Consider the following 26,896-nt stretch of genomic DNA (forward strand, 5'->3'; position numbering starts at 1 on the left):
TCGGCACCATTATTTTCTCCGAGAGAAGAGGCGTTGTCTTTAAAATGGCCAGTTCCAAAAATTAATGAATGGAGAAAGCTGGAACTTCAGTATTGTGGTAATCTCTACAACTTCCTAGACATTTTTAGACCGTGTGTCATCTAATTTCTAGTCCACACTCCTGCAATTAAAAAAAAAAAAAGCTTCTAACAAGAGTATGACTTTATCTAAACATCTATTTTTCTTGAAAAAGAGCTTAAAAGAAATGCAGAATCTCTAGGAATAGACATGTAAGAAAAACATTTTGATCTATATCTATTAGTCACATATTTATCCAAAGATACATGCTGCCTTCCAAATATATTATATTATATTATATTATTTTGTATTGAAAAGATGCTTCTTTAAAAAAAAAAATCCAGTATAGCCAGTATGGATAACAGTAGGGAGGAGCCTCAAAAAATTAAAAATAGAACCAATACTTATTCCAGCTATTTTACTTCTGGAAATATATCCAAAAGAAATGAAAACACTAACTTGAAAGGATAGCTGCTCCCCAGTCCCCATTTTTATGGCAGTATTATTTACAACAGCCAAGACATGGAAATAACCTTGTGTTCATTGATGGATGAATACATAAAGACGTTGTGATATACATGTGATGGAATATTATCCAGTCATAAAAACTGGGGAAATCCTACCATTTGTGACATGGGTGGACCTCAGAGGCATTGTGCAAAGTGAAATAAGTCAGACAGAGAAGGACAAACAGTGTATGATCTTACTTACATGTGGAATCTAAAAAAACCCACACACACAGAAACAAACAAAAAGAGGTCAGACTTGTGGTTACCAGAAGCAGAGGGTTAGGAGGAAGGCGAATTGGGGGAAGGCGGCCAAAAGGGACAAGCTTCCAGTTCTAAGTCACAAATTCATTTTCAATTCTAAAAGGAAATACTGGCAGGTCAGATGAACGTAACTGAAAGTAGACATTTGTCATGAGCTCAAGAGCTAAAGCAGCTTGAATGTCATCTAATAAAATTCAGCAAGTTCCAAGCTATGAAACATAACTGCATTCCGTGGACTTCAAGCTTTTATATCACTTGCAACTTCCATTTACTCCATAAAACTTTATATGATCAAAGCTTAGTCTTTATGATTAAAACTCAGTCTTTGCCCAAAAGACAGAAATATCCAAAAAGACAGGGAACTTCTTTCCTGTTTGAATAAGGTTGATAAAGCTTAGATATTCTGCAGAAAATATGGAAGAGGTGTTGACGCCCTTCTATAGACAGGGCACCTGCTCTCTGGGAGACTGCAGATCTCGGAGATGGAAGTTTTGTGGACAGAGCACCCAGGCTGCAGATAGCACCTACATAAGCAGGGTTCCAATCCTTAGCTTCTTGTCTGCAGTCGTTAGGCCCTGGAATCTGGCTGCTTTAGTCCCAATCCTGGCTGGGTGACCTTGGTAAGGCCGACCTAACCTCTTTAAGCCTCAGTCATCTCAGCTGTAGAATGGGGATGATAATAACAGTGCAAACTTCAGAAGGCAGCGACGACATACATGAAACAGGGCTTAGCACCATGCCTGCCATACAGTCCATTTCCAATATTCTCAAAGAAGAGCTACAAATAGAACAGGTGAATGATAAGATTCTTGAAGGTCCTTTCTGGCTACCAAATTCAAGCCAGGGCTAAAAGGATAATGGTATAGGCCTGCAAGACAGTTCTCCTCTCTCACTGCTGCTTGTACATCAGTGCTGGAAATGCCTCCATCACAGCTATCTTTCTATACATTAGGCTCTGTCCTCTATTCATACACAAGCATGTTGGGAGTATGTTTAATGTATCAGATCTTTTCTAATGGACAGTGTGCTGATAAGTCAGAAAGGGGAAGAGAAACAGAACGATCATGATGGAGATGGAGCATGGAGAAACAGGACCTGAGCACAATATAGCGAAGGAAAGAATGGAAGGCTGAGGTGAGGGGCAGGGTACCTGGCAGCCCTGGAAAATAAGCAAGTAGAAAAGATGGTCCCCAGGGTCTGGGACACAGCGGCAGGGAGAGAAGAGCTATGGGAGGGAGATGAAAAGATACTGGAGAGAAATACCATCAGTATTTTTATTTTATCTAGCAACAACCTTGCACAATGCTGCTCTGTAACATTCAATGAACGCTGTTCTCGGGACCGTATGAAACAAATCACACAAACACGGCTCTCACCTACCGGGAACCTGCAACCTGAACCCAGTGGACCACGATGATTACAACAAAGGTTGTCGAACTCCATGATCCCAGCAGGACTTCACTCATGCAGATGAAGATAAAATATCCTATTAAGCTCACTGATTTTAAAATAGCATCAAAGTTTTGCCTTTATTTGGCCCTCAAATTAACCATAGTTGCCAAACTGCTTCTGAGGAGAGTAGGCCCCTTCCTGCTGATCAAGAAGAGATGCCCAGTTTTAGCCACATGTTCTGGCATTTTGGATGGGCTCCGCATTTGCTGCCTCAACCACCCATAGGTGCAGAATGTTTCCTAGGAGTGGGCACAGAGCCACATGCTCAGAGAACAATGGGCAGTCCCCCTTCCTGCCACCACCTCCCTCTCTGCCTTCCAGTGAGGGCTGTTTTGCTTTAACTTCTAGCTGGGCCCATGGACACTTGAGAGGATTCTAAAGTGTGTCTGTACCTCAAGAACAAGAGCAATCTCACTAATAGTTACTGGCTCAGAAAGGATAACACTTATAAAGAAAGTTAATTATGTGAATTAAATGCAGCTTGTTTCTCTTTTTGAAGTACATTTTTTTCATGCCTTGAGGAGGGTGATTTACAGACACATTTGTCTCTCTTTAGAGAAAATTAATTCCAGTTGGTGTTCTGGGCAGAAATGGGGAGAAGAAGGGAAGGAGACAGGCAGCTCTTCCCTCTGCATCGCACTGCCTGCGAATTTCAATTTTTTTTTTCAAATAAGTCTCAATTTTAATAAGACCCTCTACATACACATTTGCTACTAAAAATTGAAATAGCACATCAAAAAAATTACAATCAATTTCTGAAAACCAGAAAAATCTACCTTATGCACAGCCTCCCCTAATTATACTCTAACCAAACCACCCCAAGTTTTCTGTGTATTCCTTCTGCACAAATTACCTGGCTTCCAGTTTTTTGATGTTAGGTTTTATCTTAATGACTTTAGGCTTTTCAAACACCTAGGCAACACTCAAAACCTAGTAGTGCTTTCTTAGGTCAAATTGAAAAGTGGACATATACTGACGCCATTCAAATGTCGTGGGCTTGCCAGGGGCAAGGAGCCTGGGTCCGGCTGGAGACATTTTGCTACTATCCAGAACTTCAAATATCAATTTCTAAACTCCGTCACAATGTTTTAGACAAAGCAAACCATTTCTTTTGAAGATTTCAGGGGGGGCCTGGGTGGCTCAGTTGGTTAAGCATCTGTCTTAGGCTCAGGTCATAGTCCCGGCGTCCTGGGATCAAGCCCCAGAATGCTCCCTGATTAGCGGGGAGTCTGCTTCTCCCTTTGCCTCTGACCGTTTCCCCTTATGTGCTCTCTCTCTTCCTCTCAAATAAATAAATAAAATCTTTAAAAAAAAAAAAGATGATTTCAAAATAATAGGAGAGACAGTGCTACATCCCCAAAATAAGTGAGAACTTTTTAAATATCTCAGCCCCTGTCTACATGCATTAGGCCATATGCTTTGGAGCCATAATATATTAATCCAGCTTTTCACCATGAATGGTAATAATAGTCATCATGTGTTGGGTACTCACCACAGCCATCACTCCGTTAAATATTTGAGGAGGATTATCTAATTAAATGCTCAAAACAATCCTATGTAGTAGGTATTGTTATTATTTCCAGACTCCCTTGCACCAGAATCAGGGTGCTGAACAGCTGCTCCAAACCCTTCGAGCATCAGGCTAACCCTCATTCATAGTATACAAATGGGAAGGATATTTAGGTCCAGTACATTTGCACTGAAAATCAGAAAACCATTTCTGAGTTTACCATTTATTTTTCAAGGACTGTTCTATTATGTTAGAGGCATTATTTGTTTAGCCTCCTAAACAACCCTCCTTAAGGAAGGAGTGGAAATGGAGTTCTGAAGAGAAGGATTTCCCTTTTTCCCTTTTGGGAAAAGTCTATCATAACTTTTTTTTTTTTGAGAGAGAGAGAGAAAGAGGGTGAGTACTACACTAAAATTGAAATCATATACAGATACTTTATGAATACATCTAGGCAACTATAGTTGAACACCTAGCAAAGCAAAATATCCCTGGAAGTGATCTAATCTAAAAACCACACCCTCTGACTATAAGATGAAAAGCAGAGGCCAAGAGAGGTTAAGGAACTTGCTTGGAACCATCCAGAGAGGCAAAGCCAGCATGAATCTCAGGTCTCCAATTATTAATCCAGAGCTCCTTCCACTTTTCCATTCTGCCTCCTAGCCTTAAAACAAGAGACCAGATGGAACAAACTGGACTGGAGGAACATAGCATTCTAATAAAATGAACCATCACAGTATTATTATTTAGTGCTCTTCCTTCTAGAAAGAAATGGGACCCTAGATTTAGTGTATCCCGAGTAGTTCATATGAAAATGATGCTGCCTGGCGACTGCATCTCTATCCCAGGTCTTGCCCACCCTCATTCACATCTTCCTTCATCACTTGGAAGGCATAGGTTTCCTTAAAAGTATTCATCCTGGGGATCCCTGGGTGGCGCAGCGGTTTGGCGCCTGCCTTTGGCCCAGGGCGCGATCCTGGAGACCCGGGATCGAGTCCCACATCGGGCTCCCGGTGCATGGAGCCTGCTTCTCCCTCTGCCTGTGTCTCTGCCTCTCTCTCTCTGTCTTTGACTATCATAAATAAATAAAAATTAAAAAAAAAAAGTATTCATCCTGGCAGCAAAGGACTTAAAAAGAAAATTGTCCTTTCCTACACACATTCAAAAATTACATGCGTGAAACCACTGGCAGACATGAAATAGACAAATTTTTCATCCAGAATTTGGCAGCTTTGTTGAAAGTCCAACATCACGGTTAACAACATCGCCGCATTATTTGCAAGGCAGGAATTACACAGTAAGCGGATCACTCTTATGGTAGAGGTAGACACTGGGTATTTTCCAGGGTTCTTTCCAAAATGACAGGAATGCCACTTCCTGTCGTTTTATGCAGCCTGCCTCTGAAATGAGTTAGAAGAGAAGGAACAGCAAGGAATTATTGATAGAGGTCCTAAACAATCTTGACCAAATAATTGGCTTTAAAAACACGTAAGGGTAATATGCCAAACAGAATAGCCTTCCAAATAGAAAGAGAAGAAAGCAGGTGGAAGAGAAAGAAAGTCCTAGTTCCATTTACTTGTCATTTCCTTGGAAAAACTGAGACTATTTTTCACCTTGACTCTCTTACAGTAGACATTTGTGGTTTGGGCTTGCTCAGCATCCTTCCAGCCCTTCCTCTGATATCATCACTGGGATCTTCCCTCATCTTCACTCATCTCCCACTCTCAGGCCTTGTGATTCAAAAGGTGAGGGTTCCCCTATGATCCTACCCCTCCCAGAGCACTGCAGTGGTTCTCCAGTGCTATTATGGCCAGCCTATATGTCCATCCCATTGACCCTAGTTACTAGTCCTAGAATAGGCATGGGATCCAAATGGATCACATGAGATTCAGCAATATGGGTAGAATTATTGGGAAAGAAAAGTTGAGCTGATAGGCTATACCTAGAGCCCTGGAGTGGAGTAGAGGGACAAGGGCACCACTGAAAAAAACACAGCTTGGAATGAAACCAGTAAAATGCAAAGCCTAGTGAATAGATCAAGAAAGAATAAGAGACAAATTCCTGATGAAAATGTTTGGGCACCCAGACCCAGCCATGAATCAACTCCTCTCCTGTTTTACTTAAGCCATTTGAACAGAGTTTCTGTCACTTATAAATTTAAGAGCCTTGACTAAACACATTTCTCCTCATCTTTCAAAATCCAGTTTAATTGTCACCTCTCCTGCTTGCCATTTCCTGAAGCTCCCATAGCTATTTGCACTGTCCTCATGTTATTTGTCTTTATAACTACTTCTCTAATTGTATTTTTCATTCAGTATTATACTTGTTGCCAGGTGTTCATATTCAGGGTAGAGTCAGTCTTATCAACTGTTGAATTTCTAATACTTGTCCAATGCCTCAGACATAGCAGTCACTCAAAATGCGTGTGTTGAATTGAATTTGATTCTAACTACTCTTTCAGTGAATACTGCATCCTTCAACGATTTCCCATTATTTTGGACTTTATTCTATATTAGATATAGATCATCTACATGATCTGCCTGCCTCTCTCATTTCAGATCTTTCTACAGTGGCTCCATGCTTTCCCTTGAGCACACCAAGTCTGTCTCCAACTCAGAGTCTTTGCATTTGCTATTCCTCCTTCCAGGAAAGCTCTTCTCCAAGATAACTGTAGCTATAGCTCCACTAACTAACTCACTAAACTACATGTACTACACTCAGTGTTCTCTCTGATTGTCCCCATATCAAAGAGCCTTTCTCTGACAATCTTATCCAGAATAGCACCCCTACCACTCTGCAACCCTCATCTGCTTTATCTTTTTTCATGCATTTTTATTTCTTCATTTATTATTGCCTTCACCTGTACAATGTAGGAATGTAAGAAATTGCCTTGTTTTGTTCATGGTTGAACAAATCCCTAGGTAGCACCTAGGGATTCTTGTGTTCTCAAAATATTGGCTGCTATACATTTTTAAAATAACCTTAAATTTAAATGGATGAAAAAAGCAAACCCTAAAATTGAAGTCAACCTATGCAAGTGAACCTAATTGCATAATAAATTATAACATAATCGCCCTAGGAAAAAAAAACAGAATTAATTCTTATAACTTTTAAAGATGGTACTTTTAAACCTGTAATGAAATATAGTCTAAGGATATAAGTAATTATAGTAAAAAAATACCGAAAGTAAGTTGGAGGTTTCCTTGCTGGTAATGGTACTGATGTAGTAATTTAAAATCATGTTGCATATATTGTAGGATTCAGCCAAGAGGTAAATACACTGATGCTGTTGGGAAACACGGTCCACAATGTGGGAGAAGGGGTATACAAACACAGAATGGGGAAAGGAAAAAAGAAACTTGTGATGTTGAATTAGATTTATGGGTAGCAGTTTGGAGTCATTCTGTTCCCCAGTTCTGCCTACAGAGAAAGTCTAAAAGAAATGGCATCCAAATAGCAATGAGCATACTTAGTGCTCAGATCTTGGTTTTTAAATACCATCTCCCATTAAAAGGAGCCAGGGTTCCTTGAAGAAATGACTGATTCCAGGGTTAGGGCAGGGAGACCAAAGGACAATCCTAGAGCATAGATTTGTGCCAAAAAGCAATGAAATGCTCAAAGACTAATTGAGCCTTGTCAAAACGACACAAAGCCCAGTTTGAAAAGGCTCTCCCACCTAGTATGGAAAATATGAATATTAAAAATAATAATGGCAAAAAAAAATTAACACATCAAACAGAAATGACAAACTATGAGTCCACAGTGATATTTTTAAAAGTAAATAATAGAGAAGAGGAGGGAAAGATTTTTCTCTATAGAAGAATACCAGGTGATTTCTATAGGAAGACAGATTCCCCCCAAAATCACCATTTTTAAAGACTCCAGCAGAATAACTGATCCAGACAGGAGTCATCAATGAATGCTAAAACTATTGGGTGACAGATTTGGGGGGAACAGATTTTCACTTGGTCTCACATTATTTATTAATTTCAAAAGGAAAGGAGTACCTTTCCAATGGTGAGACGTGGCAGTTAGCACCTGGACCAAGTGACCAAGGTTAGCATCGCCAATAATGAGGCCAACAGATATTATGTGCCTCTTGATGGGATACAAATGTTTTCACTGAATCTAAGCATTGAGGAAAGAATCAGACAAATTCAGAAAATGGGATATTCTACAGACCGAATGAATGAATCACCATGTCATGACGTTTTTCAGTCCTGAAGATGTTGGAAGCACACGAGAATACATAACTTCAACTTACCTCCCCAGTGGCATAAAAGTCATTGTCTTTATATTCAGGAAACAGCAGGAAAAATTGAACTAATGCACTGCAAAAAGAACAACAATAAAAAAATCAAATGGCATCAGAAGAGCTTAATGCTCCCACTCTGCTACCAAATCTATAGGTTTGACATATAGGTTTGACATTTGAAGTAAGATGCTATTAGGCTGTGAGCTCCTATAGGCATTATATTCAAAGTGTTATGTATGTAACATTCCACACTGGGGATGGTTAGAAAATAACTGTGGGCATACTTTATGAGATTAATAAGTTGAGTCAACACCCTGGGCAGATTTCCAAATCTCTGGGTTTCCAACATGGACCATCTAGCTGTTGAGGAGACCCTTGAGCAAAGTGATACAACCTTTCACCTACTATTATAGTAATTCTTGGAGGAAGTTCCCCAAACCTTATGACCCCATTAGCCTGGGTTTGTGGTGAAGTAATGAGAACCTTACTGGCTTACCAACCTCTTCCTGTGGGGAAGCCTGAACATTTCCAATGGGGTTCCCTAAATTTCAGCATTTTAATAACCAAAGAACAAAAAAGCTGTAAAATGGCCATAGTCTACAAGAAAACCATCGAATGACCAGATATGGAAGTAACTGTACAGTGGCATCTAGGCTCAAAAACAAATCACACTAAAGAATGCCAACAGACACTTGAATGAGTTCTGCTGAAATAGATTTCAGCGGACTCAAGAAAGTATTTCATAATAAGCAAGAAAAGGGTAGATCATGGAATGATTCTCTATTTGACCAAAATCTTTCAAAAAGGAAACAAAACTTGTGAAACTCAGAGGCTCTATGAGCGTGCTGGCCCAGATTGCATTGTCTGAGAAACGAGGCAGCGCTTTTGTTCCAGCTTCCTGCCGAGGGACTAAAAGCCATGAACTATCCAGCGAAGATGAAAGGCAAGGAGGCCCTGCAAAACCAGGAGGAGGAGAAAGTTCAAGGGTTACAGGGAGCAAAACTGGGACATTACAACCACTGCAATTCTGGCTGTACTTAATTTTCAAAGGCTCCATAAAAATCCACCATTAAGGACCACTGTAGAGTTCTGGTTATTTCTGTATTTATTATTTATAGTAACTAAAGTCTTTGTAGCAACTAAATCTGGGAGGCCGCACTATATAGCTTCCATGTTTGTGCTAGCAATAAGCTGGCTTTAGCATAGAGATAAAAATAGGAGTTTATTTTCCACTCTTCCCTCTCCAGCCTTCAGGCTAAAAACTACTACTCTGTCTCTCTTCCTGCTAGTTGGACTAGCAATAGACAATTTAATATAGTAAATCTCAATTAAGCCTTCTGCTTTAGCTTAAAGCTTATTTCCTTAGAGAATCTGGTAAAGTTGTCAGGGTTGCCAGATTTAGCAAGTAAAAAAAATACAAGATGTCCAATTAAACTCAAACTTCAGATAAACAACAAATAATGGTTTAGTGTAACTATGACCCAAGTACTACATGGGATATACTTAGAGTAAAAAAAGTATTCCTTATTTATCTGAAATTAATATTTAACTAGGCATTTTGTATTTCATCTGGCAATCTTAGTCCAAGGAGCTAACCTCTCAAGTGGCTTCTAGCTTGAAAATGTCAGGATTTTCTCGCTGAAGTTTCCAAGTCAAGGCCCCACTGGAGGAAGTTATAGTTTTAATTTCACAAGAACATCAGAACAAACATTCAGCTAATCATAGCAAGCTCTTGGTAGGTCTTTTTTTTTTAATTTTTTATTTATGATAGTCACAGAGAGAGGGGCAGAGACACAGGCAGAGGGAGAAGCAGGCTCCATGCACCGGGAGCCCGACGTCGGACTCGATCCCGGGTCTCCAGGATCACACCCTGGGCCAAAGGCAGGCGCCAAACCACTGCACTACCCAGGGATCCCTTGGTAGGTCTTTCTTAAATGAGAGTGAAGAATGAAAAAAATAAATTTAGTAAAAGTTAGATACACATAGGCCACCCATGCTTTAGTCCACTGTGTGTGATTCTTATTCCATGGCAAGAGTTTGCTTAAAAATATAATCTAGAATCATGCCTACATAAAGTTTCAAATTTTAGAAGCAGAGCTGCAAACATACGTAATACATAATACACACACACACACACACACACACACGTGTCCTTGTGAATGCACTCCATACATTTTTTTAAAAAGATTTTATTTATTTGTTAATGGAGAGAGAGAGCACAGCAGAGGGAGAAGCAGGCTCCATGCAGGGAGCCTGATGCAGGACTTGATCCCGGGTCTCCAGGATCAGGCCCTGGACTGAAGGTGGTGCTAAACCGCTGAGCCACCGGGGCTGCCCAACACTCCACGCATTTATCCAAGCACAAGAGCTAGATGTCCCAGGAAGCATGCTTCTGCCAGATGATTCCATTTGGCAACCTTGCTAGCATTGTGCCAAGGGCCTTGTCTAATAACTAGAATTTTAGTTAAAGGCCACCTGGTGGCAGAAAGTTGCATTAAAGGACATCAGGAAGAATCGGAGCTTGCAAAGGACAATGGCAAGGAAGAAATTATTGCTCAGATAAATTTTGCAAAAAGGAAAGTTGGTGAGTTCAGGGCACAGAGGGCAGATGGAAACGAAAATGCACCAGAGAATCTGGTGAGTTCGAATGGGGTCACAGGAATGATAAATACAAGACGTTCAAAAGAATCCAGGCTAAAATAAGGCCTACGGGCAGCCATCCTCCCCACTCATTCCACACCCAGGAAGGCCAGGCCAGGATCTGCTCCGTCCATGCCAATCACACAGCGTTCTCATTTAATATATGAAACCTATTTCATGGTCATTGTCATGAAGTTTTGTTTAGCAATTGATACTATTTCCTATACAAACTAACAGGTGGAATAGAATAATACTATCATTTCCACCTGCTGCTAAGAAACTAACTTGAGGCATGCTACCAGACTGGCTACTAGACGGTAAGCACCAGAGCAAGGACTTCAGGGCTCCCTGACTGATCTATCACCTGCACCAGAAACAGTGCCTGGCATATAGCAGGCAATTGATAAATAGTGGCAGGAGGAGAATGGCACTAGATAGCATATTCCAAATCAGTTAATAAATGTATTATTTTTTAGTACATTTATTTATTTTTATTACTTAAACCAGAGGGGCATTAAGGCTCAATAGCATGTTCCAAATACCCCCAAAATTGAATATTTAAATATGTTGTTAGTAAAAACAACCAAAAAAGGGCAGCCCCAATGGCTTAGCGGTTTAGCACCGCCTTCAGCCCAGGGCGTGATCCTGGAGACCCGGGACTGAGTCCCACGTCTGGCTCCCTGCATGGAGCCTGCTTCTCCCTCTGCCTGTGTCTCTGCCTCTCTCTCTCTCTCTCTCTCTCTCTGTTTCTAATAAATAAATAAAAATGTTTTAAAAAAAGAAAAAAAAAGTTTTACTTCCAAACACAAAGAAAAGCAGCCTACGTTGTGAATGTCAAATGCCTAGTTAAGAGTCTACTCCTTATAGCCATGGACTTTTACTAGTCAAAAGGAATAGGATTTTCAGGGGGTTGGGGGGAAGAAAAGAAAATGGAAAGAAAAGAAAAAAGAAGAAAAAAGCTAGTTTTCAAAGGGAGAGAAAAAGAAGGTCCACTCTTTAAACCTGTAGTAACCCATTTATAGGTTTCAAAGTGACCTTCTTATTCCAAACACCCATCTGGAGAGCTGGAGAGAAGAATGTAGTCACAGAGGGAAACAAATAGTGTAAACTATAAAGGAAACAGCTGAAATCAGTTTTCTGCACTACCCTTGATTAGCTATTTTCCAGTTCTAAGAGCCTGAAGCAAAAAAGAACTAAAACAGCTATAAACAATGGATGCTTTGAAATAGGTTCTCTTTACATGTCATGCAAGAGGAGATGTACCACATGTCAGCAGTAAATATCCACATGGAAGGTCAATGGGAAGTTGGGACCATCTTTGGGGGAGGGGAACGAGTGACAGAAAAGGAATGGCAGGGTTGCATGCTCTGGCTTAGAGGGGACTGATGCATTTCTCCAGGACAGAACCTCTGCCCTCTGGGTGTTTGCTAGTTAAACAACTGAGCTTGTTTAGATTTAAACCAAAAGATGGTCAGAGGGGGTAGAGAGGCATAGGGGGAGAGGTAGGTTTTCTATCTGTAAAATGAGAACACACAGTCACTGCTCACGGTGCTTGAGTAAACTTGTAAGGACAGCCATCCCAATTAAATCTCTATAGGGGGAGAAGAGGTGCCTGAGCTTGGGCCGGAGAAGGGGGACTCCTGTGGAAATCTGGCTAATATGCTCCCCAGGACTCACTGAACCTGGAAGCAAAAGTGTGGGGTCTTAGCTATCCCCCTGGTAAACTGAATGGAAGTGTTAAAATAATGGGACACAGAACAAATAAAAGTGCAGAAAACAGCAGCCATATTGTTTTCTGGGTCAGCAAAGAAGAGAGAGAGAAATATCTCTGGAAGAAAGGCCGGAAGCTCCTCTTTCCTCTGTTCCCCCAGCCATCTGCCTTAGGGAGAAAGAAAAATAAAACGGAAAACTTCTGTCAGAGATCAAAACACTCTGACTTCTATTAGATTTACTTTCACTTTAGGGATGGGTTGGGTTTGCTCACCATGCGGAAGGAGTGTTTGCTGCAACCCGGCAATAGGGAAACTGGTTAACTCTTTCAAGCCACTAGGATTCTTTGAGAAAATCATTAGGATGCACAACGTGGGGCCCGAATGACCTCAAAGAATTCAGGGCTTGATCTCTAGTAATAATTTACAGACTGGAAAAATGTGACCAAATAAGAACGGTCACTTACTTAAAAAAAAAAAAGTACTAAAAATAGCTATAACAAATATGAGTAAGGAAAAAAAATTATATGTACACTTTTGACCAGGCTTACAACTTTACATTTTCCTTCCATTTTTTTCTTCTTTTTAGTAAAAGATTAACTTTGTGAGACGAAATAAAAAACAAGAGACTAGTAACAATCTGAGCATGGGAATCATGAATGGGAAGAAAGGGGAGAAAGAAAAGAAACAAGCAAGCATCTAAGAAGATGTTTCCAAGCAAATGCAAAGTTAAAATGCAATGCTGGAAAGGAAGCAAAATCCTCTCAGGCATCTGGCTGAAAAGTTTGAAAATCATCTTTGGTGGAATTATTCTGCTCCGTTTCTATTGTTTCTTAAAGGCTATTTTTATAAGATTACAATCATGCCTTAGGATTCCAGCCTTCCTTGTCATTTTCCCTGCTGCCCAGTTTCACAATTTTCAGTGATAAAACAAAGGGGAAAATAGACCAAATGTGCACACGCATGTATGTGGATGTGAACTCCTCATGTAGAAGTATTCTTTTTTTTTTAATTTTATTCATTTATTCATGAGAGACCCAGAAAGAAAAGAGAGGCAAAGACACAGGCAGAGGGAGAAGCAGGCTCCATGCAGGGAGCCCAATGTGGGACTCGATCCTGGGACTCCAGGATCACACCCTGGGCCAAAGACGGTGCTAAACCACTGAGCCACTGGGGCTGCCTTAGAAGTGTTCTTAAAATGTTTAAAAAAAAAAAAAAAGAAGTGTTCTTAAAATGTCTTTAAGAATGAGATCACGAGGGCCAATCAGTAATACTTATACTATTGGATGAATCTCCCTCTTGAAACAGAAAAACATTTGGTCTGAAGAAAGCCAAGAGGAAGCCTGGTCCTTTTACCTGTATAAATTCCGTGCCACATCATCCTCGTTGACTGCATATCCCTGGGGGCTGGTGGTAAAACTGAAGCCTGTGCCCACCTGAAGGTGAAATAAATAAGCAGGTGTAAACACAGAGAAGCACATGCCCTGGATCCCTCAGGGAGCTACCACACCAGAAGGAAATCAACCTTATTCCAAAGGCCAAGCCTCTGACCTCAGATTTCTCCTCTGCCCCACGTATATTTAGCCATCCTCACAAAAGGATACTGCATTTCACCTTTTTCCTCTCCTCTCCTCCAAACCCAAATACAATATCAGCATAGGGGTGCCTGGGTGCTCATTGGCTGAGCATCCAACTCTTGGTTTCAGCTCCAGTTGTGATCTCAGGGTCATGAGATGGAGACCAGTATCAGGTTCCTCACTCAGTGTCAAGTCTGCTTGGGATGCTCTCTCTCTACCTCTCCCTCTGCTTCTCATCACCGCCCCACCCCCTTGTGCTCTTTTTCTCTCTTTCTCTTAAAAAAAAAAAATCAGCACAAAGCTCTGCCCTAAGGTCAGGGAGTAAGCTTTCTTGATTCCAGAGTGGGGACCCTGTCAGATGTTGATTTAAGGGGGAGGAATTCACCTTTCCTGGCCCCCATAGCAGTATCAGAAGACCCAAAGTTATCTCCTCTCTGAAACCTGGAGAGTGTATTGCTCTGTTCTGACAAGAAGGAACTCTCTAGGCTGGAGAGAAAAAGAGAGAGAGAGAGAGAGAGAGAGAGTGTGTGTGTGTGTGTGTGTGTGTGTGTGTTGCTTTTTCTTTTGTGAGGAATATGGCCACTAAGCCCCTTCACCTTCAGTTAGGTAGGTTTTAAAATAAAGATTAGTTTTAAACTAATGTTTCCTTATGCCTAGAGATTCATAGACAATTAAGCTATAAAATTAAGAAGCTAGCAATTTAGTTTGTGTCAATAATTTCTGAAAGGGATGCACCTCAACCAGGCCTAAGTATTTTTGCTTTTGTTTTTGTTTTCCCCAAACACACAAGGGAACAAGGACATTTCATTCAGGTCATGCAACATAAATATGTAATTATAAACTAGGAAAGAGGATGGTTGACAAAACTTGGTGGGAAAGGCAGGAATGAGTATGTCCAACTCCTTTTTTCCCTATTTATGTTTCCTCTTTGAACCATCTGGAAAGTGAGAGAAATCAAAGAAATTATTTAGGGGTTAAAGATCCTCCTGGTCAACAGAAGCTTATCCTAAAGTTACTCTTTTATTTTGCTGTTTACTGGACTCCATTTCAGAAGAACATCCCAAAAAGAATTCCACTTTTTGTTCCTAGATGAGGCTCACTGTGATAAATGAAGGAGACTGGTTTTGACTTTTTAAACCTAGAACTCTGTTAAAAAGATTAGGAATTCTACTACTACATAATAACACAGGATATTATATCATCAGTGGAAAGAAACTAATCCCTTACCCTAGATGCTGTAAATCACTGAACAGGACATTTCATAAGATTAAAAATGAGAGAAGGAGACAAAGTAGCAAGCAAAATTCCCAAACTTGGATTTAATGATACATGTTAGAAAAGCTAAATCTCAAGTGTGTTTTTGAACAGATTGAATTTTATTTATATTTATTTATTTATTTATGTTTTGAATTCTATTTTAAAAAGCAAAAAGACTCTAAGTCTCTATTGCTCTTCCTCCCCTATTTCTTAAAAGTACTTTATAAAAAGGAAAAAGACAAGAAAGGCCCACAGTGACATTTGATAGATACTCACTGGATTATCAACGTAAAGCATGGAGAGTGTGGTGGTCCAAGGGAAGTCTCTGGCACGCACTAGTAAAACAGAGAAGAGGTTTGAGACTGGGTCTTTAACGAAATATCCCACCTAGGACCTAGGTCTGCTCAGGAGCCCAACAAGCCCACCTGTCCCCATCATATGAATGAGCTCCTGGTATCCCTCTAACGTTGCTTCATACTTTCACAGTGGAGAACAGACACCAGTACCTTTTTCTTCTCCTCTCCTCTCCTTTACTTTTCCTGGACCCAGAGGGTTTCTACATCTAGAATGAAGTTTGGAAACAAGACCCCGTGCACCTGGTTCAATGAAAATATTCATCAACCACCTATAGGATAAACCCATCTGTCTGATCCAATCAACCATTCTTAACTATCTGGTCCTTCTGAATCATTTTACCCCTAGCCAATGCTAAAGAGATCAACTCCAACAGAATTGGCATACATGCTTTTATTTTTTTATTTTTTAATTCAGAGAGAGAGAGAGAGAGAGGAGAGAGAGGCAGAGACACAGGCAGAGGGAGAAGCAGGCTCCATGCAGGGAGCCCGATGTGGGACTCGATCCCGGGTCTCCGGGATCATACCCTGGGCTGCAGGCCGTGCTAAACTGCTGTGCCACCGGGGCTGCCCGGCATACGTGCTTTTATACCTGAGTCACAGAATAGTTCACCCTCTAAGTTCTGACCCAGGGAAAGTAAACAATCTCCCTTATCCCCTGAAAACGAGATGGAGGGAAACCAGGTTACAGCCAGGTATGGTTCCTCCGCTCCTTCCTCTGACCCAACCTCCCCCCCCACCCCCCGACCCACAGCATCTTGCTTCCAAGATATCTGATCCTGCATGCAACTGAACCATAAAGTGTTCAGTTTGTGTGAATAATTAGGGATATGATTCCACCCATTAGTCTCATGCAAAAGGACTCGCCCAAATAGTAATAGATACCAACTGTTTTCCTAAGCCCAGATTGCTTGAGTCAGCAGCTGACTGCAAGAAAACAGCTTAGAACCTTTCACCCAAATTTCAAGGGGAGGAAGCAGCACAGCCAAGATGCTCACTATGGTGGCTCCTCCTTCTTGGGTCGACATTGCCAGACAGCTATATTTTTCTAATTGAAAACTATTAAGCTATTCCTTGTGGTTTCATGTACACTTTCAATTTTTTCCGGAGCAGATACAAGGTTCAGGTGAAAACTTCTCCATAGGAAAATAGAGTCCAAGCAGTACTTACAGGTCATGTTACTTGTGACAAAAAAAGGTCCATGTTCCACAAAGAGTCCAAACATGGATGAACCTCCTGGCCCTCCTTGCAGCCAGAGAACTACAGGAGCAATTGCTGGGTCTACCTAAAGGGACAGAGAAGCTAGTGACCACACAGAGTACTAAGCAAAAGAACACACTCAAGCCAACTTATCCTGATCCCGTGTCTTTTACTGCCTTGATGACATCTCATAAAGCCTTCCCAGACCTCAGTGACCGCTCCCCATGACAAGCAAAGTGCTGGTTGTCTCTTATCTTACATTAGTATTTGCCTCACAATGCTAGTATCTATCTTGCTCAGTTCAGTCTTTCCCTGCCAATAGCCAGAAAACCCACTAAATATAGAAGCTTTGCCTCTGTATGCCCCCTACAAACCCAGCACGCTATGCCTAGGGCACGGTCATATTTTTTTTAGCTGTTTAAACTTGCATTTGACCAACAGATTCCCAAAGACACATAGCAAAGAATTCACCCTCCTCGGTGACAGCTTGTCCAAACTGCCTTTCTGATTTAATTCACTAAGAGGGTGTTCACAAGGACAACAGCAACTTTATTCACCACCAGGAAACTGAGAAGAAGCACACAGGCCCAGAGTGGTTTAGCCAATGCAAATAGCAACAAAACCCTAAACAAGGATGAATTGATTGGGGAGATAAGGAAGAGGTAAATGAGAAAAGGTCATTGGCAGGGGTGGGATGACAAAAAATGAGCTTCTGGCTGTAGAATCAATATCATCAACCTCAACGACAGAGGGGTCTTGACTTCTTTCATATCTCTTTACATATTTGTTGAGCACCTCATATGTGTCAGGCACATGCTGGAAGTAGCTACAAAGCAGGGCAGTGAGTGAAACAACAACATCAACAAACCACTCTTCCAATTTACATTTTCATGGAAATGCAGACTGTAAGTAAGTAAAGGAATAAACCCAATGATTACAGAGTGTGTAAAGGAAATAAAAGTGATGTTAAGAGAGTGGGTGAGGGGGTGCCTGGGTGGCTCAGTAGCTTAAGTGTCTCCCTTCAGCTCAGGTCATGATCCTGGGGTCCTGGGATGGAGCCCAGCATTGGGCTCCCTGCTCAGTGGGGAGTCTGCTTCTCCCTCTGCCTCTGCTCTTCCCCCTGCTTGTGCTCTGTCTCTCTCTCAAATAAAGAAATAAAATCTTAAAACAAAAAGAGAAAGTGGGTGAGCACAGAAAAGAATAGTGCTTCCTTTAAACCAGGTGATCATAGGAAGGACTCTGAGATTCTGAGCTGAAGAAGACCTAAGTTCTAGAACGATCCAGCCACGAGAGGAGCCAGGGAATGATGCCACAGACAGAAGAAAATGGTGGAGGAAAATCTTTATGACAGAGAAGAGCTGGATGTAAGAGCTGTGAATGACAGGACATCTGGCCCTAAGTGAATCCTCCAGAGCTATCTGGAAGGAGCTCAAAGTGACTCTGGGGAGGCTCACAGTTGGATGTGACAGTGAGTGTTCACTGGCGGTTGTGGCTCATTTGACGGTCGGTCAACTGGGCTCAGCAAGCAAGGATCTCATTGCTTCAGCTCAGAATGAAATCCTGCAACCCCTTGCTTAGCCCAGTCACACAGAGACCAATCAGGATTTCGTTTAAAGGTCTGATTGGCCTGGCTATGTCTGTGTGGATGATGTGAGAAGGCTATGGGCAGAGGCAAGACTAACCCAAGGGGAGGCGATCTGAGGCACCACCAGGAACCTGGACGAAGAGCTGACCAGAGGGTTCTAACAGTGAGGATAGATGGGGGAGAGGGATTTCTCTTCTCCAATCATCAGAAGTCTGACATAGTCCTTTAGCAGCTTCAGAAAGGGGACAAGGGGACCTTGCAGAAAGAAAGGCGCTGGTAAAAACAGCTGTCAGCTGGACAGGAGCCTCTCTAGGAACAGGAGCCTCTCTAGGGACAGGAGCCTCTCTAGGGACAGGAGCCTCTCTGTGGGTTTCCTTGGGATCCACTCTCCAGCATCAAGGAATTAAATAAGATAAAAACTTGTAAAGCCCTTGGAACAACACCTAATGTCTGATAGAGGCACAATAAGTGTAAAGAATTATTATAATTAAAGAAACAGAAAAGGTCCCCAGAGTCAGGCTGAGAACTCAGATGAGCAGGGCTGTAACTCTTAAGAGTCAGCCCGGTGTAAGAGGTAAGTATGTGAGCTCCTGCCCCACATTGGATTCAAATCTGGGCTTTACTATCCACTAGCTGTGTGACTTTAAGCAAGCTGCCTAAGCTCCCGGAACCCCAGTTTCCCCATCTGTAAAACGGGAATCAATAATAGTACTTACATAAAAAAAATAATAGTACCTATGCCATATAGTTGATGGAAGGACTAAAATTAATCTTCAAAAAGTCTAGTGAGTGGCATAGAGTACGTGTTCTGCTCATGTCAGCTATTGCTATATTAAAGAGACCCTAGGAGTTTATAGATGGTTTTAGTGAAAATGATCCCTATATGAGAGAATAGGAAAAGTGGGTTGCTGGGTGTTTCTCCTTGCTCCTTTGGCTGATATCTTCCCTGGTTGGTTTCTCACTAACCTCTTGCCAGAAGTCCAAATGTCCATAAAGGATTCAAGAGAACTAGGGTCTTGTCTTACAAGTTGAAGCAGGAACTATTAAAATCAAAGATGGCTTTCTAAGGCTGCTGTGGGGACGCACGGTGAGCCGTGACATTGGTAGCCACACAGATTCTGGTTCTACTTGGCCACGATACAGCTGTGTGATCTTGGCCCTCGGATCCTTCCAGCGCAGGTTCCTTATCAAATGGCAATAATGCCCACCTCCCAGGCATGAGAAAATGTATCATGAAATGATACTGCAAACTCTGCTGGACCGAATAAATAGAACCAGCTCTGCTCTAACCCTCTTGGCCCCAACTGAGGGTGCTTTGTATGAATAAGGGATATTTAGCTTTCCTCAGGCCCTCTAATTTGCTCTTTAATACCGCTCAGCAGGACCACCTTCCATTTGTATTCACGCAGCAAGGGAGCATATCAGAGGTCCAGAAGCAGTGGATCTCAGCCTCGCTGGGGATGTGACATACTGTGAGTCCACCCATTCCAGTGGATACCCAGCCCCCACTTCCTTCCTAATGTGCAGAGGCGCTTCTAGAAGCCACAGTGTGCTACATGTAAGCCAGCGGTTCTCAACCATGGCCACCCATTATGATAGCTTTATTAAAAAAAAAAAAAAATGCTGTCTGGGCCCTAATCCCAGTGATTCCAACCCAGTTGGTCTGGGGTGAGGCAGGCATGGACATTTTAAAAGTCCCCAAGTGGTTCTGATGTGGAGGCAGGGCTGAGAATCTGTGCAGGCAAAGGAAGTTTGTCCACTCTGGTGCCCAGGCCCTCTGGTCTCTGCCCTACCCTCCTCTAGCTTTTCATGTCCCTTCCTGTGATCTGGCACAATGATGGGACCTCTGGGCTCTCAGAAAAATAGCCTGACCCTGAGAGGCCACACTACAAAGTGAAGTCAAACACATTGGTGCCAAACATATTTATTATGCAACTTTGAAGTACAGGACACTGCATTCTTGGAATGCTTCAATAATAAGAGATCAGCATACACACCTCCAACCTCAGCTGACCTTGCTCCTCAAATGTACTTTCCTGAAGGAGGTGAATGAGCTCAACAACCCTCGAGGAAGCCCATGTTTAAAGAAAACTCCATGTACACATCTTTCTACCTTGATACGCCAACCAACCAATGAAATCTGGGATGAAATGCAAAAGTCAGATGCTGGAAAATAAAAGTTTACATATTCAATGCTAAAATCCTAAGCAGTGAGTAGGGACACCTGGGTGGTTCAGTGGTTGAGCATCTGCCTTTGGCTCAGGGTGTGACCCTGAGGTCCTGAGATGAGTCCCGCATCAGGTTCCCCACAGGGAGCCTGCTTCTCCCTCTGCCTGTGTCTCTGCCTCTCTCTGTGTGTCTGTCATGAATAAATAAATAAAATATTTATAAATAAATAAATAAATCCCAAGAGTTAGTTATATCACAGCATGAAGACTTTTGTAATGTGATAGGACATCCTGATGTCCACATATAATAATTACATCAATCATAATGGCATAAAGCCATTGTGTGATAATTCATAGGGTGATCTATTTAGCTCTCAACTGTGAGAATGTAGCCCTGTCTCACTCTCCACACCAACTTAGGAAAGAATAAAAGTAAATGAAGACATCCTGATCAGAACCACATTGCAAAACTTAAGAACAAATAAAGTAAGAAACAATTGCTTTAGGGGAGGTGGGCAGGGGGGTGGGGTGACTGGGTGACGGGCATTGAGGGGGGCACTTGATGGGATGAGCACTGGGTGTTATTCTATATGTTGGCAAATTGAACACCAATAAAAAACACATTTATTAAAAAAAAAAAAGAAACAATTGCTTTAATTCATTTACAGATTTACAAAGGTCAGGACTTTTAAAGTATCTATTATTTTGAATCTATAATTTAAGACTACAGAACAAGAGGAAAAGGACATTTATTTCGTCAAAAGTTTTAAAAATTTTCCTTAGAACTTGTTATGTTATTCAGAAAGCACTTACTCTTAACTAATATTTTTTAAAAATATGTAATATATGTATATATTTAATATATATTTAATATTTAAATATTTATGTATTTAAGTATTTTTTAATCCCCCTTACCCTACCAATCATGGTCCCTAGAGATGATCATGAAGATGTTTAATCTTCCAGATTTTTCTCTATGCCCCCCCAGCACACACATATATAAATATTTTGTAGCCGTCACATATCCTTTGTGTGTAAATAATTTTTGTTTCTGAAAAGAGGAGCAGAATGCATAATATTCTATATTTGCTGTACTCACTTAACATGTTATGAAAATCTTTTCATAACAGTACATATGATCATTTAACCAAACAGTATGGCATTTTTTAATTCAACACAATGTATTAATGCATTTAACATACAACATTGACAGACATTGTTCCAAGGCTGGGGATGCAGACCAGATCACGGACAGACAGGTAGGATACATAATGGTTAAGAGCATGGATTTTGGCACCAGACTGCCAAGGTTTGAATTCCAACTACTTTTTTTAAAAAAGATTTTATTTATTTATTCATGAAAGACCCAGAGAGAGAGAGAGGCAGAGACACAGGCAGAGGGAGAAGCAGGCTCCATGTAGGGAGCCTGATGCGGGACTCGATCCCGGGACTCCAGGATCATGCCCTGGGCCGAAGGCAGGCGCTAAACCACTGAGCCACCCAGGGATCCCTCCAACTACTTTATTTTACAGCTGTGTGCCCTTGGGCAAGTTGCTTAACTACTCTGTGTCTCAGTGTCCTCTGCTTGAAAATAATAATAATAATAATGTTGATCTTATATGGTTGTGGTACAGATTCAAAGAGTTAATGTATGCACAGTACTTAGAGCTGTGCCTGGCACATCTGTTTAAATGATAGCTCTGATTATTTCTCTGGTGAGGTGGGAAGACAGGTAATAAATAAGTAATGAAATAATTGGGTGATCTGAGAGAGCAATGGAAATGCTATTGAGCTCTTAAAGAAAGTGTCCGCTGAGAGGCTAACATTTGAGCTAAGATCTGAAAGATGAGTAATCTCCTGCTAATAAGCATTTATATATTTAATTTAAAAAGAAAATAAAATCTCTATTAATGACCTATAGGTATGAGTCGTGTGGTGTGAACTGATGATGATGAAGAAGGGACAAAGAAATTCTAAATATAAAAGAAAGGACAAAGGAGTCGTAAATATTTAAGTGAGAAGTTTCTCCACCAAAAGAAGAGTGTGGGCACACAGGTCCCACAAACCTGCACCTTTTGTTGGTGAGCAAGAAACTAGGGTTTTGCCTCAAAAGCCCTTTAAATTCTTCTGGTGACCCCTTGTGGCTGATTCATGAACTTGGACACTCCTTCCTCAAGGGTTTGTTCGAGAATGAAAAGCCCAGAAGGAAACAGATTATCTATTTAGTTTTTTAGAATCTCTACAGATGGACGTTTTACAGTGTCTCACATTAGCGCATTCCAATATTTATTCATAACAATGGTGAAAAAATCTACCTTCTGTCTAAATAGGTTATATTCATTTGGTTTGACATTCTGTACATAAAGGATTGTTAGAAACACCAGTTTCTTCCTTTCTCCTTGTTTCGGAGTGAGCACACAACAATACATGTGAACAGTAATGAAACCAAACTCTCCTGCCCTACTGCTCCCCACATGGACATGCCCTCCATAGATAGTGTCCTCTTATGCTATGAGTCTTCCTTTTCACCCCACTCCCCATAAAACCATACTCACCTTCCGTCTGTCCTGTTAGGCCCCCTCTGTATTTCCTGGTAGAGATAACCTCCTACTCAGGCTTTACACGTATCAACGAAGCAGTGAGTTCATATACTGGGGGGTGGGAGTGGTAATAAAAATTTGCCAATCTTGGTACTCTGAAGTAGCTTGATTGCATTTTATACACAGGACATTTGGGAGTGACCCTAGGGAATTCTAGGTATCTCAGCAAGTATTAGAGCAGCATTGTCCGCCAATACCCAGGGTACAATTCTAGCCACCCCCTTCCTCTCACCCACCCCATAAGGAATACCATACTTTGTAAGTGAGAGCAGGAACCAAGCCAATAACAGACCCAAATCAATGGTACCGGTTAAGATGAGAAGTGCAATTAGTAAATTAATTAAAGCTCACTTCACACTTCTATATGCAGAAGCTGATCATTTGCTTGGTTTAAGTAATGTATTCTATCTTAATTGAAGTCATTAGTACCCCAAGTAAATGTCTTGAAATTCCCCCACGTAGGTTTGAATGGACTCCCATCTTGCCACACAGACCCAAGTTCAGCTGATACTTCAGCTGCTAGACTAATGGTTTAATCAAGGCAGGGTGTTATTTTTTTTTTAATTTATTTAAAGCAATTAGTTTTGTGACCAGAACTGTTAGCTAGCTAACTAGTAACATTTTTGTTTTACCCACACACTCTCAATATATATGAACTGCTCGCTTAAAACATTCTGTGCTTTTTGGAGGAATTTTACTTACAGTGGTTGGTGTTGACCTCTTACTAAATCTCCCTTTACTGTGATTGTTGCCACTGCACCATCACATGGAAAACTAACTTCCTCAAACATTTTTTCTGTTTTGAGGCTTTCATACGTCACCACCAAGCTTATGCTGACTCTCCTTGAGCTTTGAGTCATCTCATTAATCTTTGCCAACTTACACTCCACAGAATCTTCTCTACCTTTCTCCTTCCTATCCTTTGTACTTGGCTCTCATTCCTTCATGAGAGCATTATGGCTTCTCTGTTGGTGTCTCCTGCCAGAAAGGTGGAATTTAGAATGAATGGGAGTATAGGGGTGGGTATCAGAGAAAAGCCTAACTTTCCCATTCTTGATGCAAACAAAGAAATGGCTGAAAAAGTTAGTCACTTTCTTCCTCCATTTTAATCAGGCACACAAAGGTTTCTGCAGTTCTAATATTTCTATGGATGGAATGATCTATAATGTATCATTTTCAGCTACTTTCTTCTTGTTTTGTCTCACCTACCTTCTATTCTTACAGACCTCTGATGCTTTAAATACAATAATAGCAAAGAGAAGATAAACAGTATAAGTCTGAAGACAGCGTCTATGACATTCAAATCTTTGCTGTATGACTAATGGATTTGCAGCCTTCGGTGGTAGACATATTTTAAGAGATCTGTTTAGTCCACAACCCCTTCTTTAAGAACTGACTCTCCATTTATCAACAGAAAAGGCTCACTAGCCATGTTTATGTCACATGAAACTACACTCTCAGCATTAGCTGACTGGATAAAGAAAGAACACCTGACCCAAAGTGGGCTGGTCACACCTGCCCCTAGCAGAAATGCTATTTGATCTCTGTTGATCGCATGACTCAAGGACAGGAAAAGGTGGAAACTGTAGGGTAGCCATTTTCTGCCAGATACCTGGAGAAACAAAGCATGTTAATCTGCCAAGAGAGAAGAATGAAGCACAGATGAGTGATCCTATGGTCTTGGACAGAATAAGGCCGAGATAGAAAGATTGGCTGCCCTGGTTCCCAATGCCTTTCCAGTTGATCCCACTTTCTGCTCTTGATGTCTCTGGGTAGGAAAGAAGGATTTAGAATGGGTTGGCTAAGGGTGCCCAGGGGACTGAGTCAGTTAAACATCTGACTACTGATTTCAGCTCAGGTCATGATCTTAAGGTCATGAGATTGTGACCCACATTGGGCTCTGCACTGGGTGTTGAGCCTGCTTGAGATTCTCTTTCCGTCTCCTACACCCACCCTCTGCCACACATTCTATCTAAAAAACTAAATACAAAAATAAATAAAGAATAGGTTGGCTATATTAATTAAGGTCCAATCAGAAGACAGAAACCATATAGTAATTTAAATTTTAAAATTTCCCATTTTTAAATTACTATTATTTTTTACATGAAAACATTGACCCTTAATTCTGTTACAAGTTCCAGTGTTTGCTCTGGTCCCCAACCACCATGGGTATCATATCCACCCACTGCTGGGCAAAAGTGGAACTGCAATGCCAGAGGGGTCTGCTTCCCCATGGGCCACATCCTCAGTGTTGGCCAAATACCAGCATGCTGGATTTGCTTCCTGTGTCCACCAAGGAAGAGGGAAGTTTTAAAGAGATATTCATTATAACAGGGGATAATCATAAATATGTAAGGAGAACCATAAAGAATACCCTGAGCTGAGTGCCCATGGATGGACAAACTCATATGGTGAAGATGGAGCTCTTCCCAAGGCTTATGTCCCAAGGTGTAATGCTTACATCCCAAGGCTGTGATCTAGACCTCACTAGAGAAAGGGTGATTGTACCCACTGGGTGGCTGAGAAGTTCACTGGGTTGCCTGGCTCATTACTGGCCAACAATCCATGGGCAAGCAGGAAGGGCCTCCAGGGAAAAGTGGTCTGTGGCTGGTGGGAGAGTCTATTGGTTTGAGGGTGGCACACCACCTGAGGTGCACAATATCCACACTGGGAGGGCTGTGAGAAACTAGCCATGGGTATAGGTAGTCAAGGCTGGTGGGGGGGGGTGCTACAGAGAGGTGGCTTAGGAAACTTAGGGGAACCTGCTCATTGGAAAGGCCTGGGATGTATGGTGTCCATGTTGAGGGAGCTGAGCCAGGTGGTCACTGAGCCAGAGCCAGGACTGTGAGCTTGCCGAGGGTCTTGTGGTCTGGGAGCCCAGCTAGGGCAGGGCATTACTACTGGATGTCCTCACACATGCACTGCTGACAGACTGGACAAACAAGGCCAAGAGAAAGCAAAATGCAGGACAAGGAAATGGGAAGAAAAGCCAATGTCCTCTTGCAATGTCCCTCCAGCACCCTCTACTGACAAAGCTTAATATCATGTTTGCTACATAGGAAAAATGTTTATAGCTGTTACGGAGTAAGAAAAAGGATAGAATTGAAGCTAGTTCTAGTTGTCATAAGATACCATAGTCACAGCCCAAAAGTACATGACAAGAGGCTATAGTAGTTATCTAATGTTGTATAACATGTATCCAAAACTCAGTGGTTTGAGACAACATTTATTCTCCCATATGGTTTCTGTGGGCCAGGAATTTGGGGATATCTGGCTGGACAGTTCTGGCTCGGGGTCTCTCATGAAATTATAGTTAAGATATGAGCTGGGACTGTAGTCATCTGATTTGGCTGGATGAACATCATCCAGTGTTGGTGCTGACTGGTGAGTGAAGGATTCACTTCCTCTCCATACAGGTTTACCCACACGTGGTCGCTTTAATGTCCTCCCAAAGGTAACTGGCTTCCCTCAGGGTGAGTGATTCAAGAGACCAAGGTGGAAGCAGCACCACCCTTGAAAATAGCCTTGGACATCACCCCCATCGCTTCTTCTATAGTGTATAAAGACCAGCCTTGATTCAGTATGGCTGAGGACTGCAAAAAGCATGGCTATCAAGAAACAAGGTCACTCTTGGAGTCTGACTACTTCACCCTCTCCCAGTCTTGGTGACTCCTCAATATGATAGTGAACTTCCTCAGTCACCAGATACTCAGATTCCAGGAATCCCAGCCACTCCCCTTGGCCAGGGGAGCAAGATGGGGCCCTT

At 41.6% G+C, this 26,896-nt stretch overlaps 1 protein-coding gene across 4 annotated transcripts in view; it reads right to left on the minus strand.

Moving 5' to 3' along the window:
• Positions 1 to 26,896, minus strand: part of CPVL (carboxypeptidase vitellogenic like) — a 127,035-nt gene that overhangs the window by 69,769 nt on the left and 30,370 nt on the right. For all 4 annotated transcript variants that reach the window (XM_072764629.1, XM_025993089.2, XM_072764628.1 and 1 more), the window contains 4 exons: positions 16,748 to 16,862; positions 15,501 to 15,559; positions 13,747 to 13,826; positions 8,051 to 8,117 (listed from right to left, as the gene is read on the minus strand). In XM_072764629.1, the coding sequence (XP_072620730.1) occupies positions 8,051 to 8,117; positions 13,747 to 13,826; positions 15,501 to 15,559; positions 16,748 to 16,862 (321 nt within the window). The remainder of the gene's footprint in view (positions 1 to 8,050; positions 8,118 to 13,746; positions 13,827 to 15,500; positions 15,560 to 16,747; positions 16,863 to 26,896) is intronic.

This window comes from Vulpes vulpes, chromosome 7 (assembly GCF_048418805.1).
Source record: "Vulpes vulpes isolate BD-2025 chromosome 7, VulVul3, whole genome shotgun sequence".
Taxonomy (NCBI): domain Eukaryota; kingdom Metazoa; phylum Chordata; class Mammalia; order Carnivora; family Canidae; genus Vulpes; species Vulpes vulpes.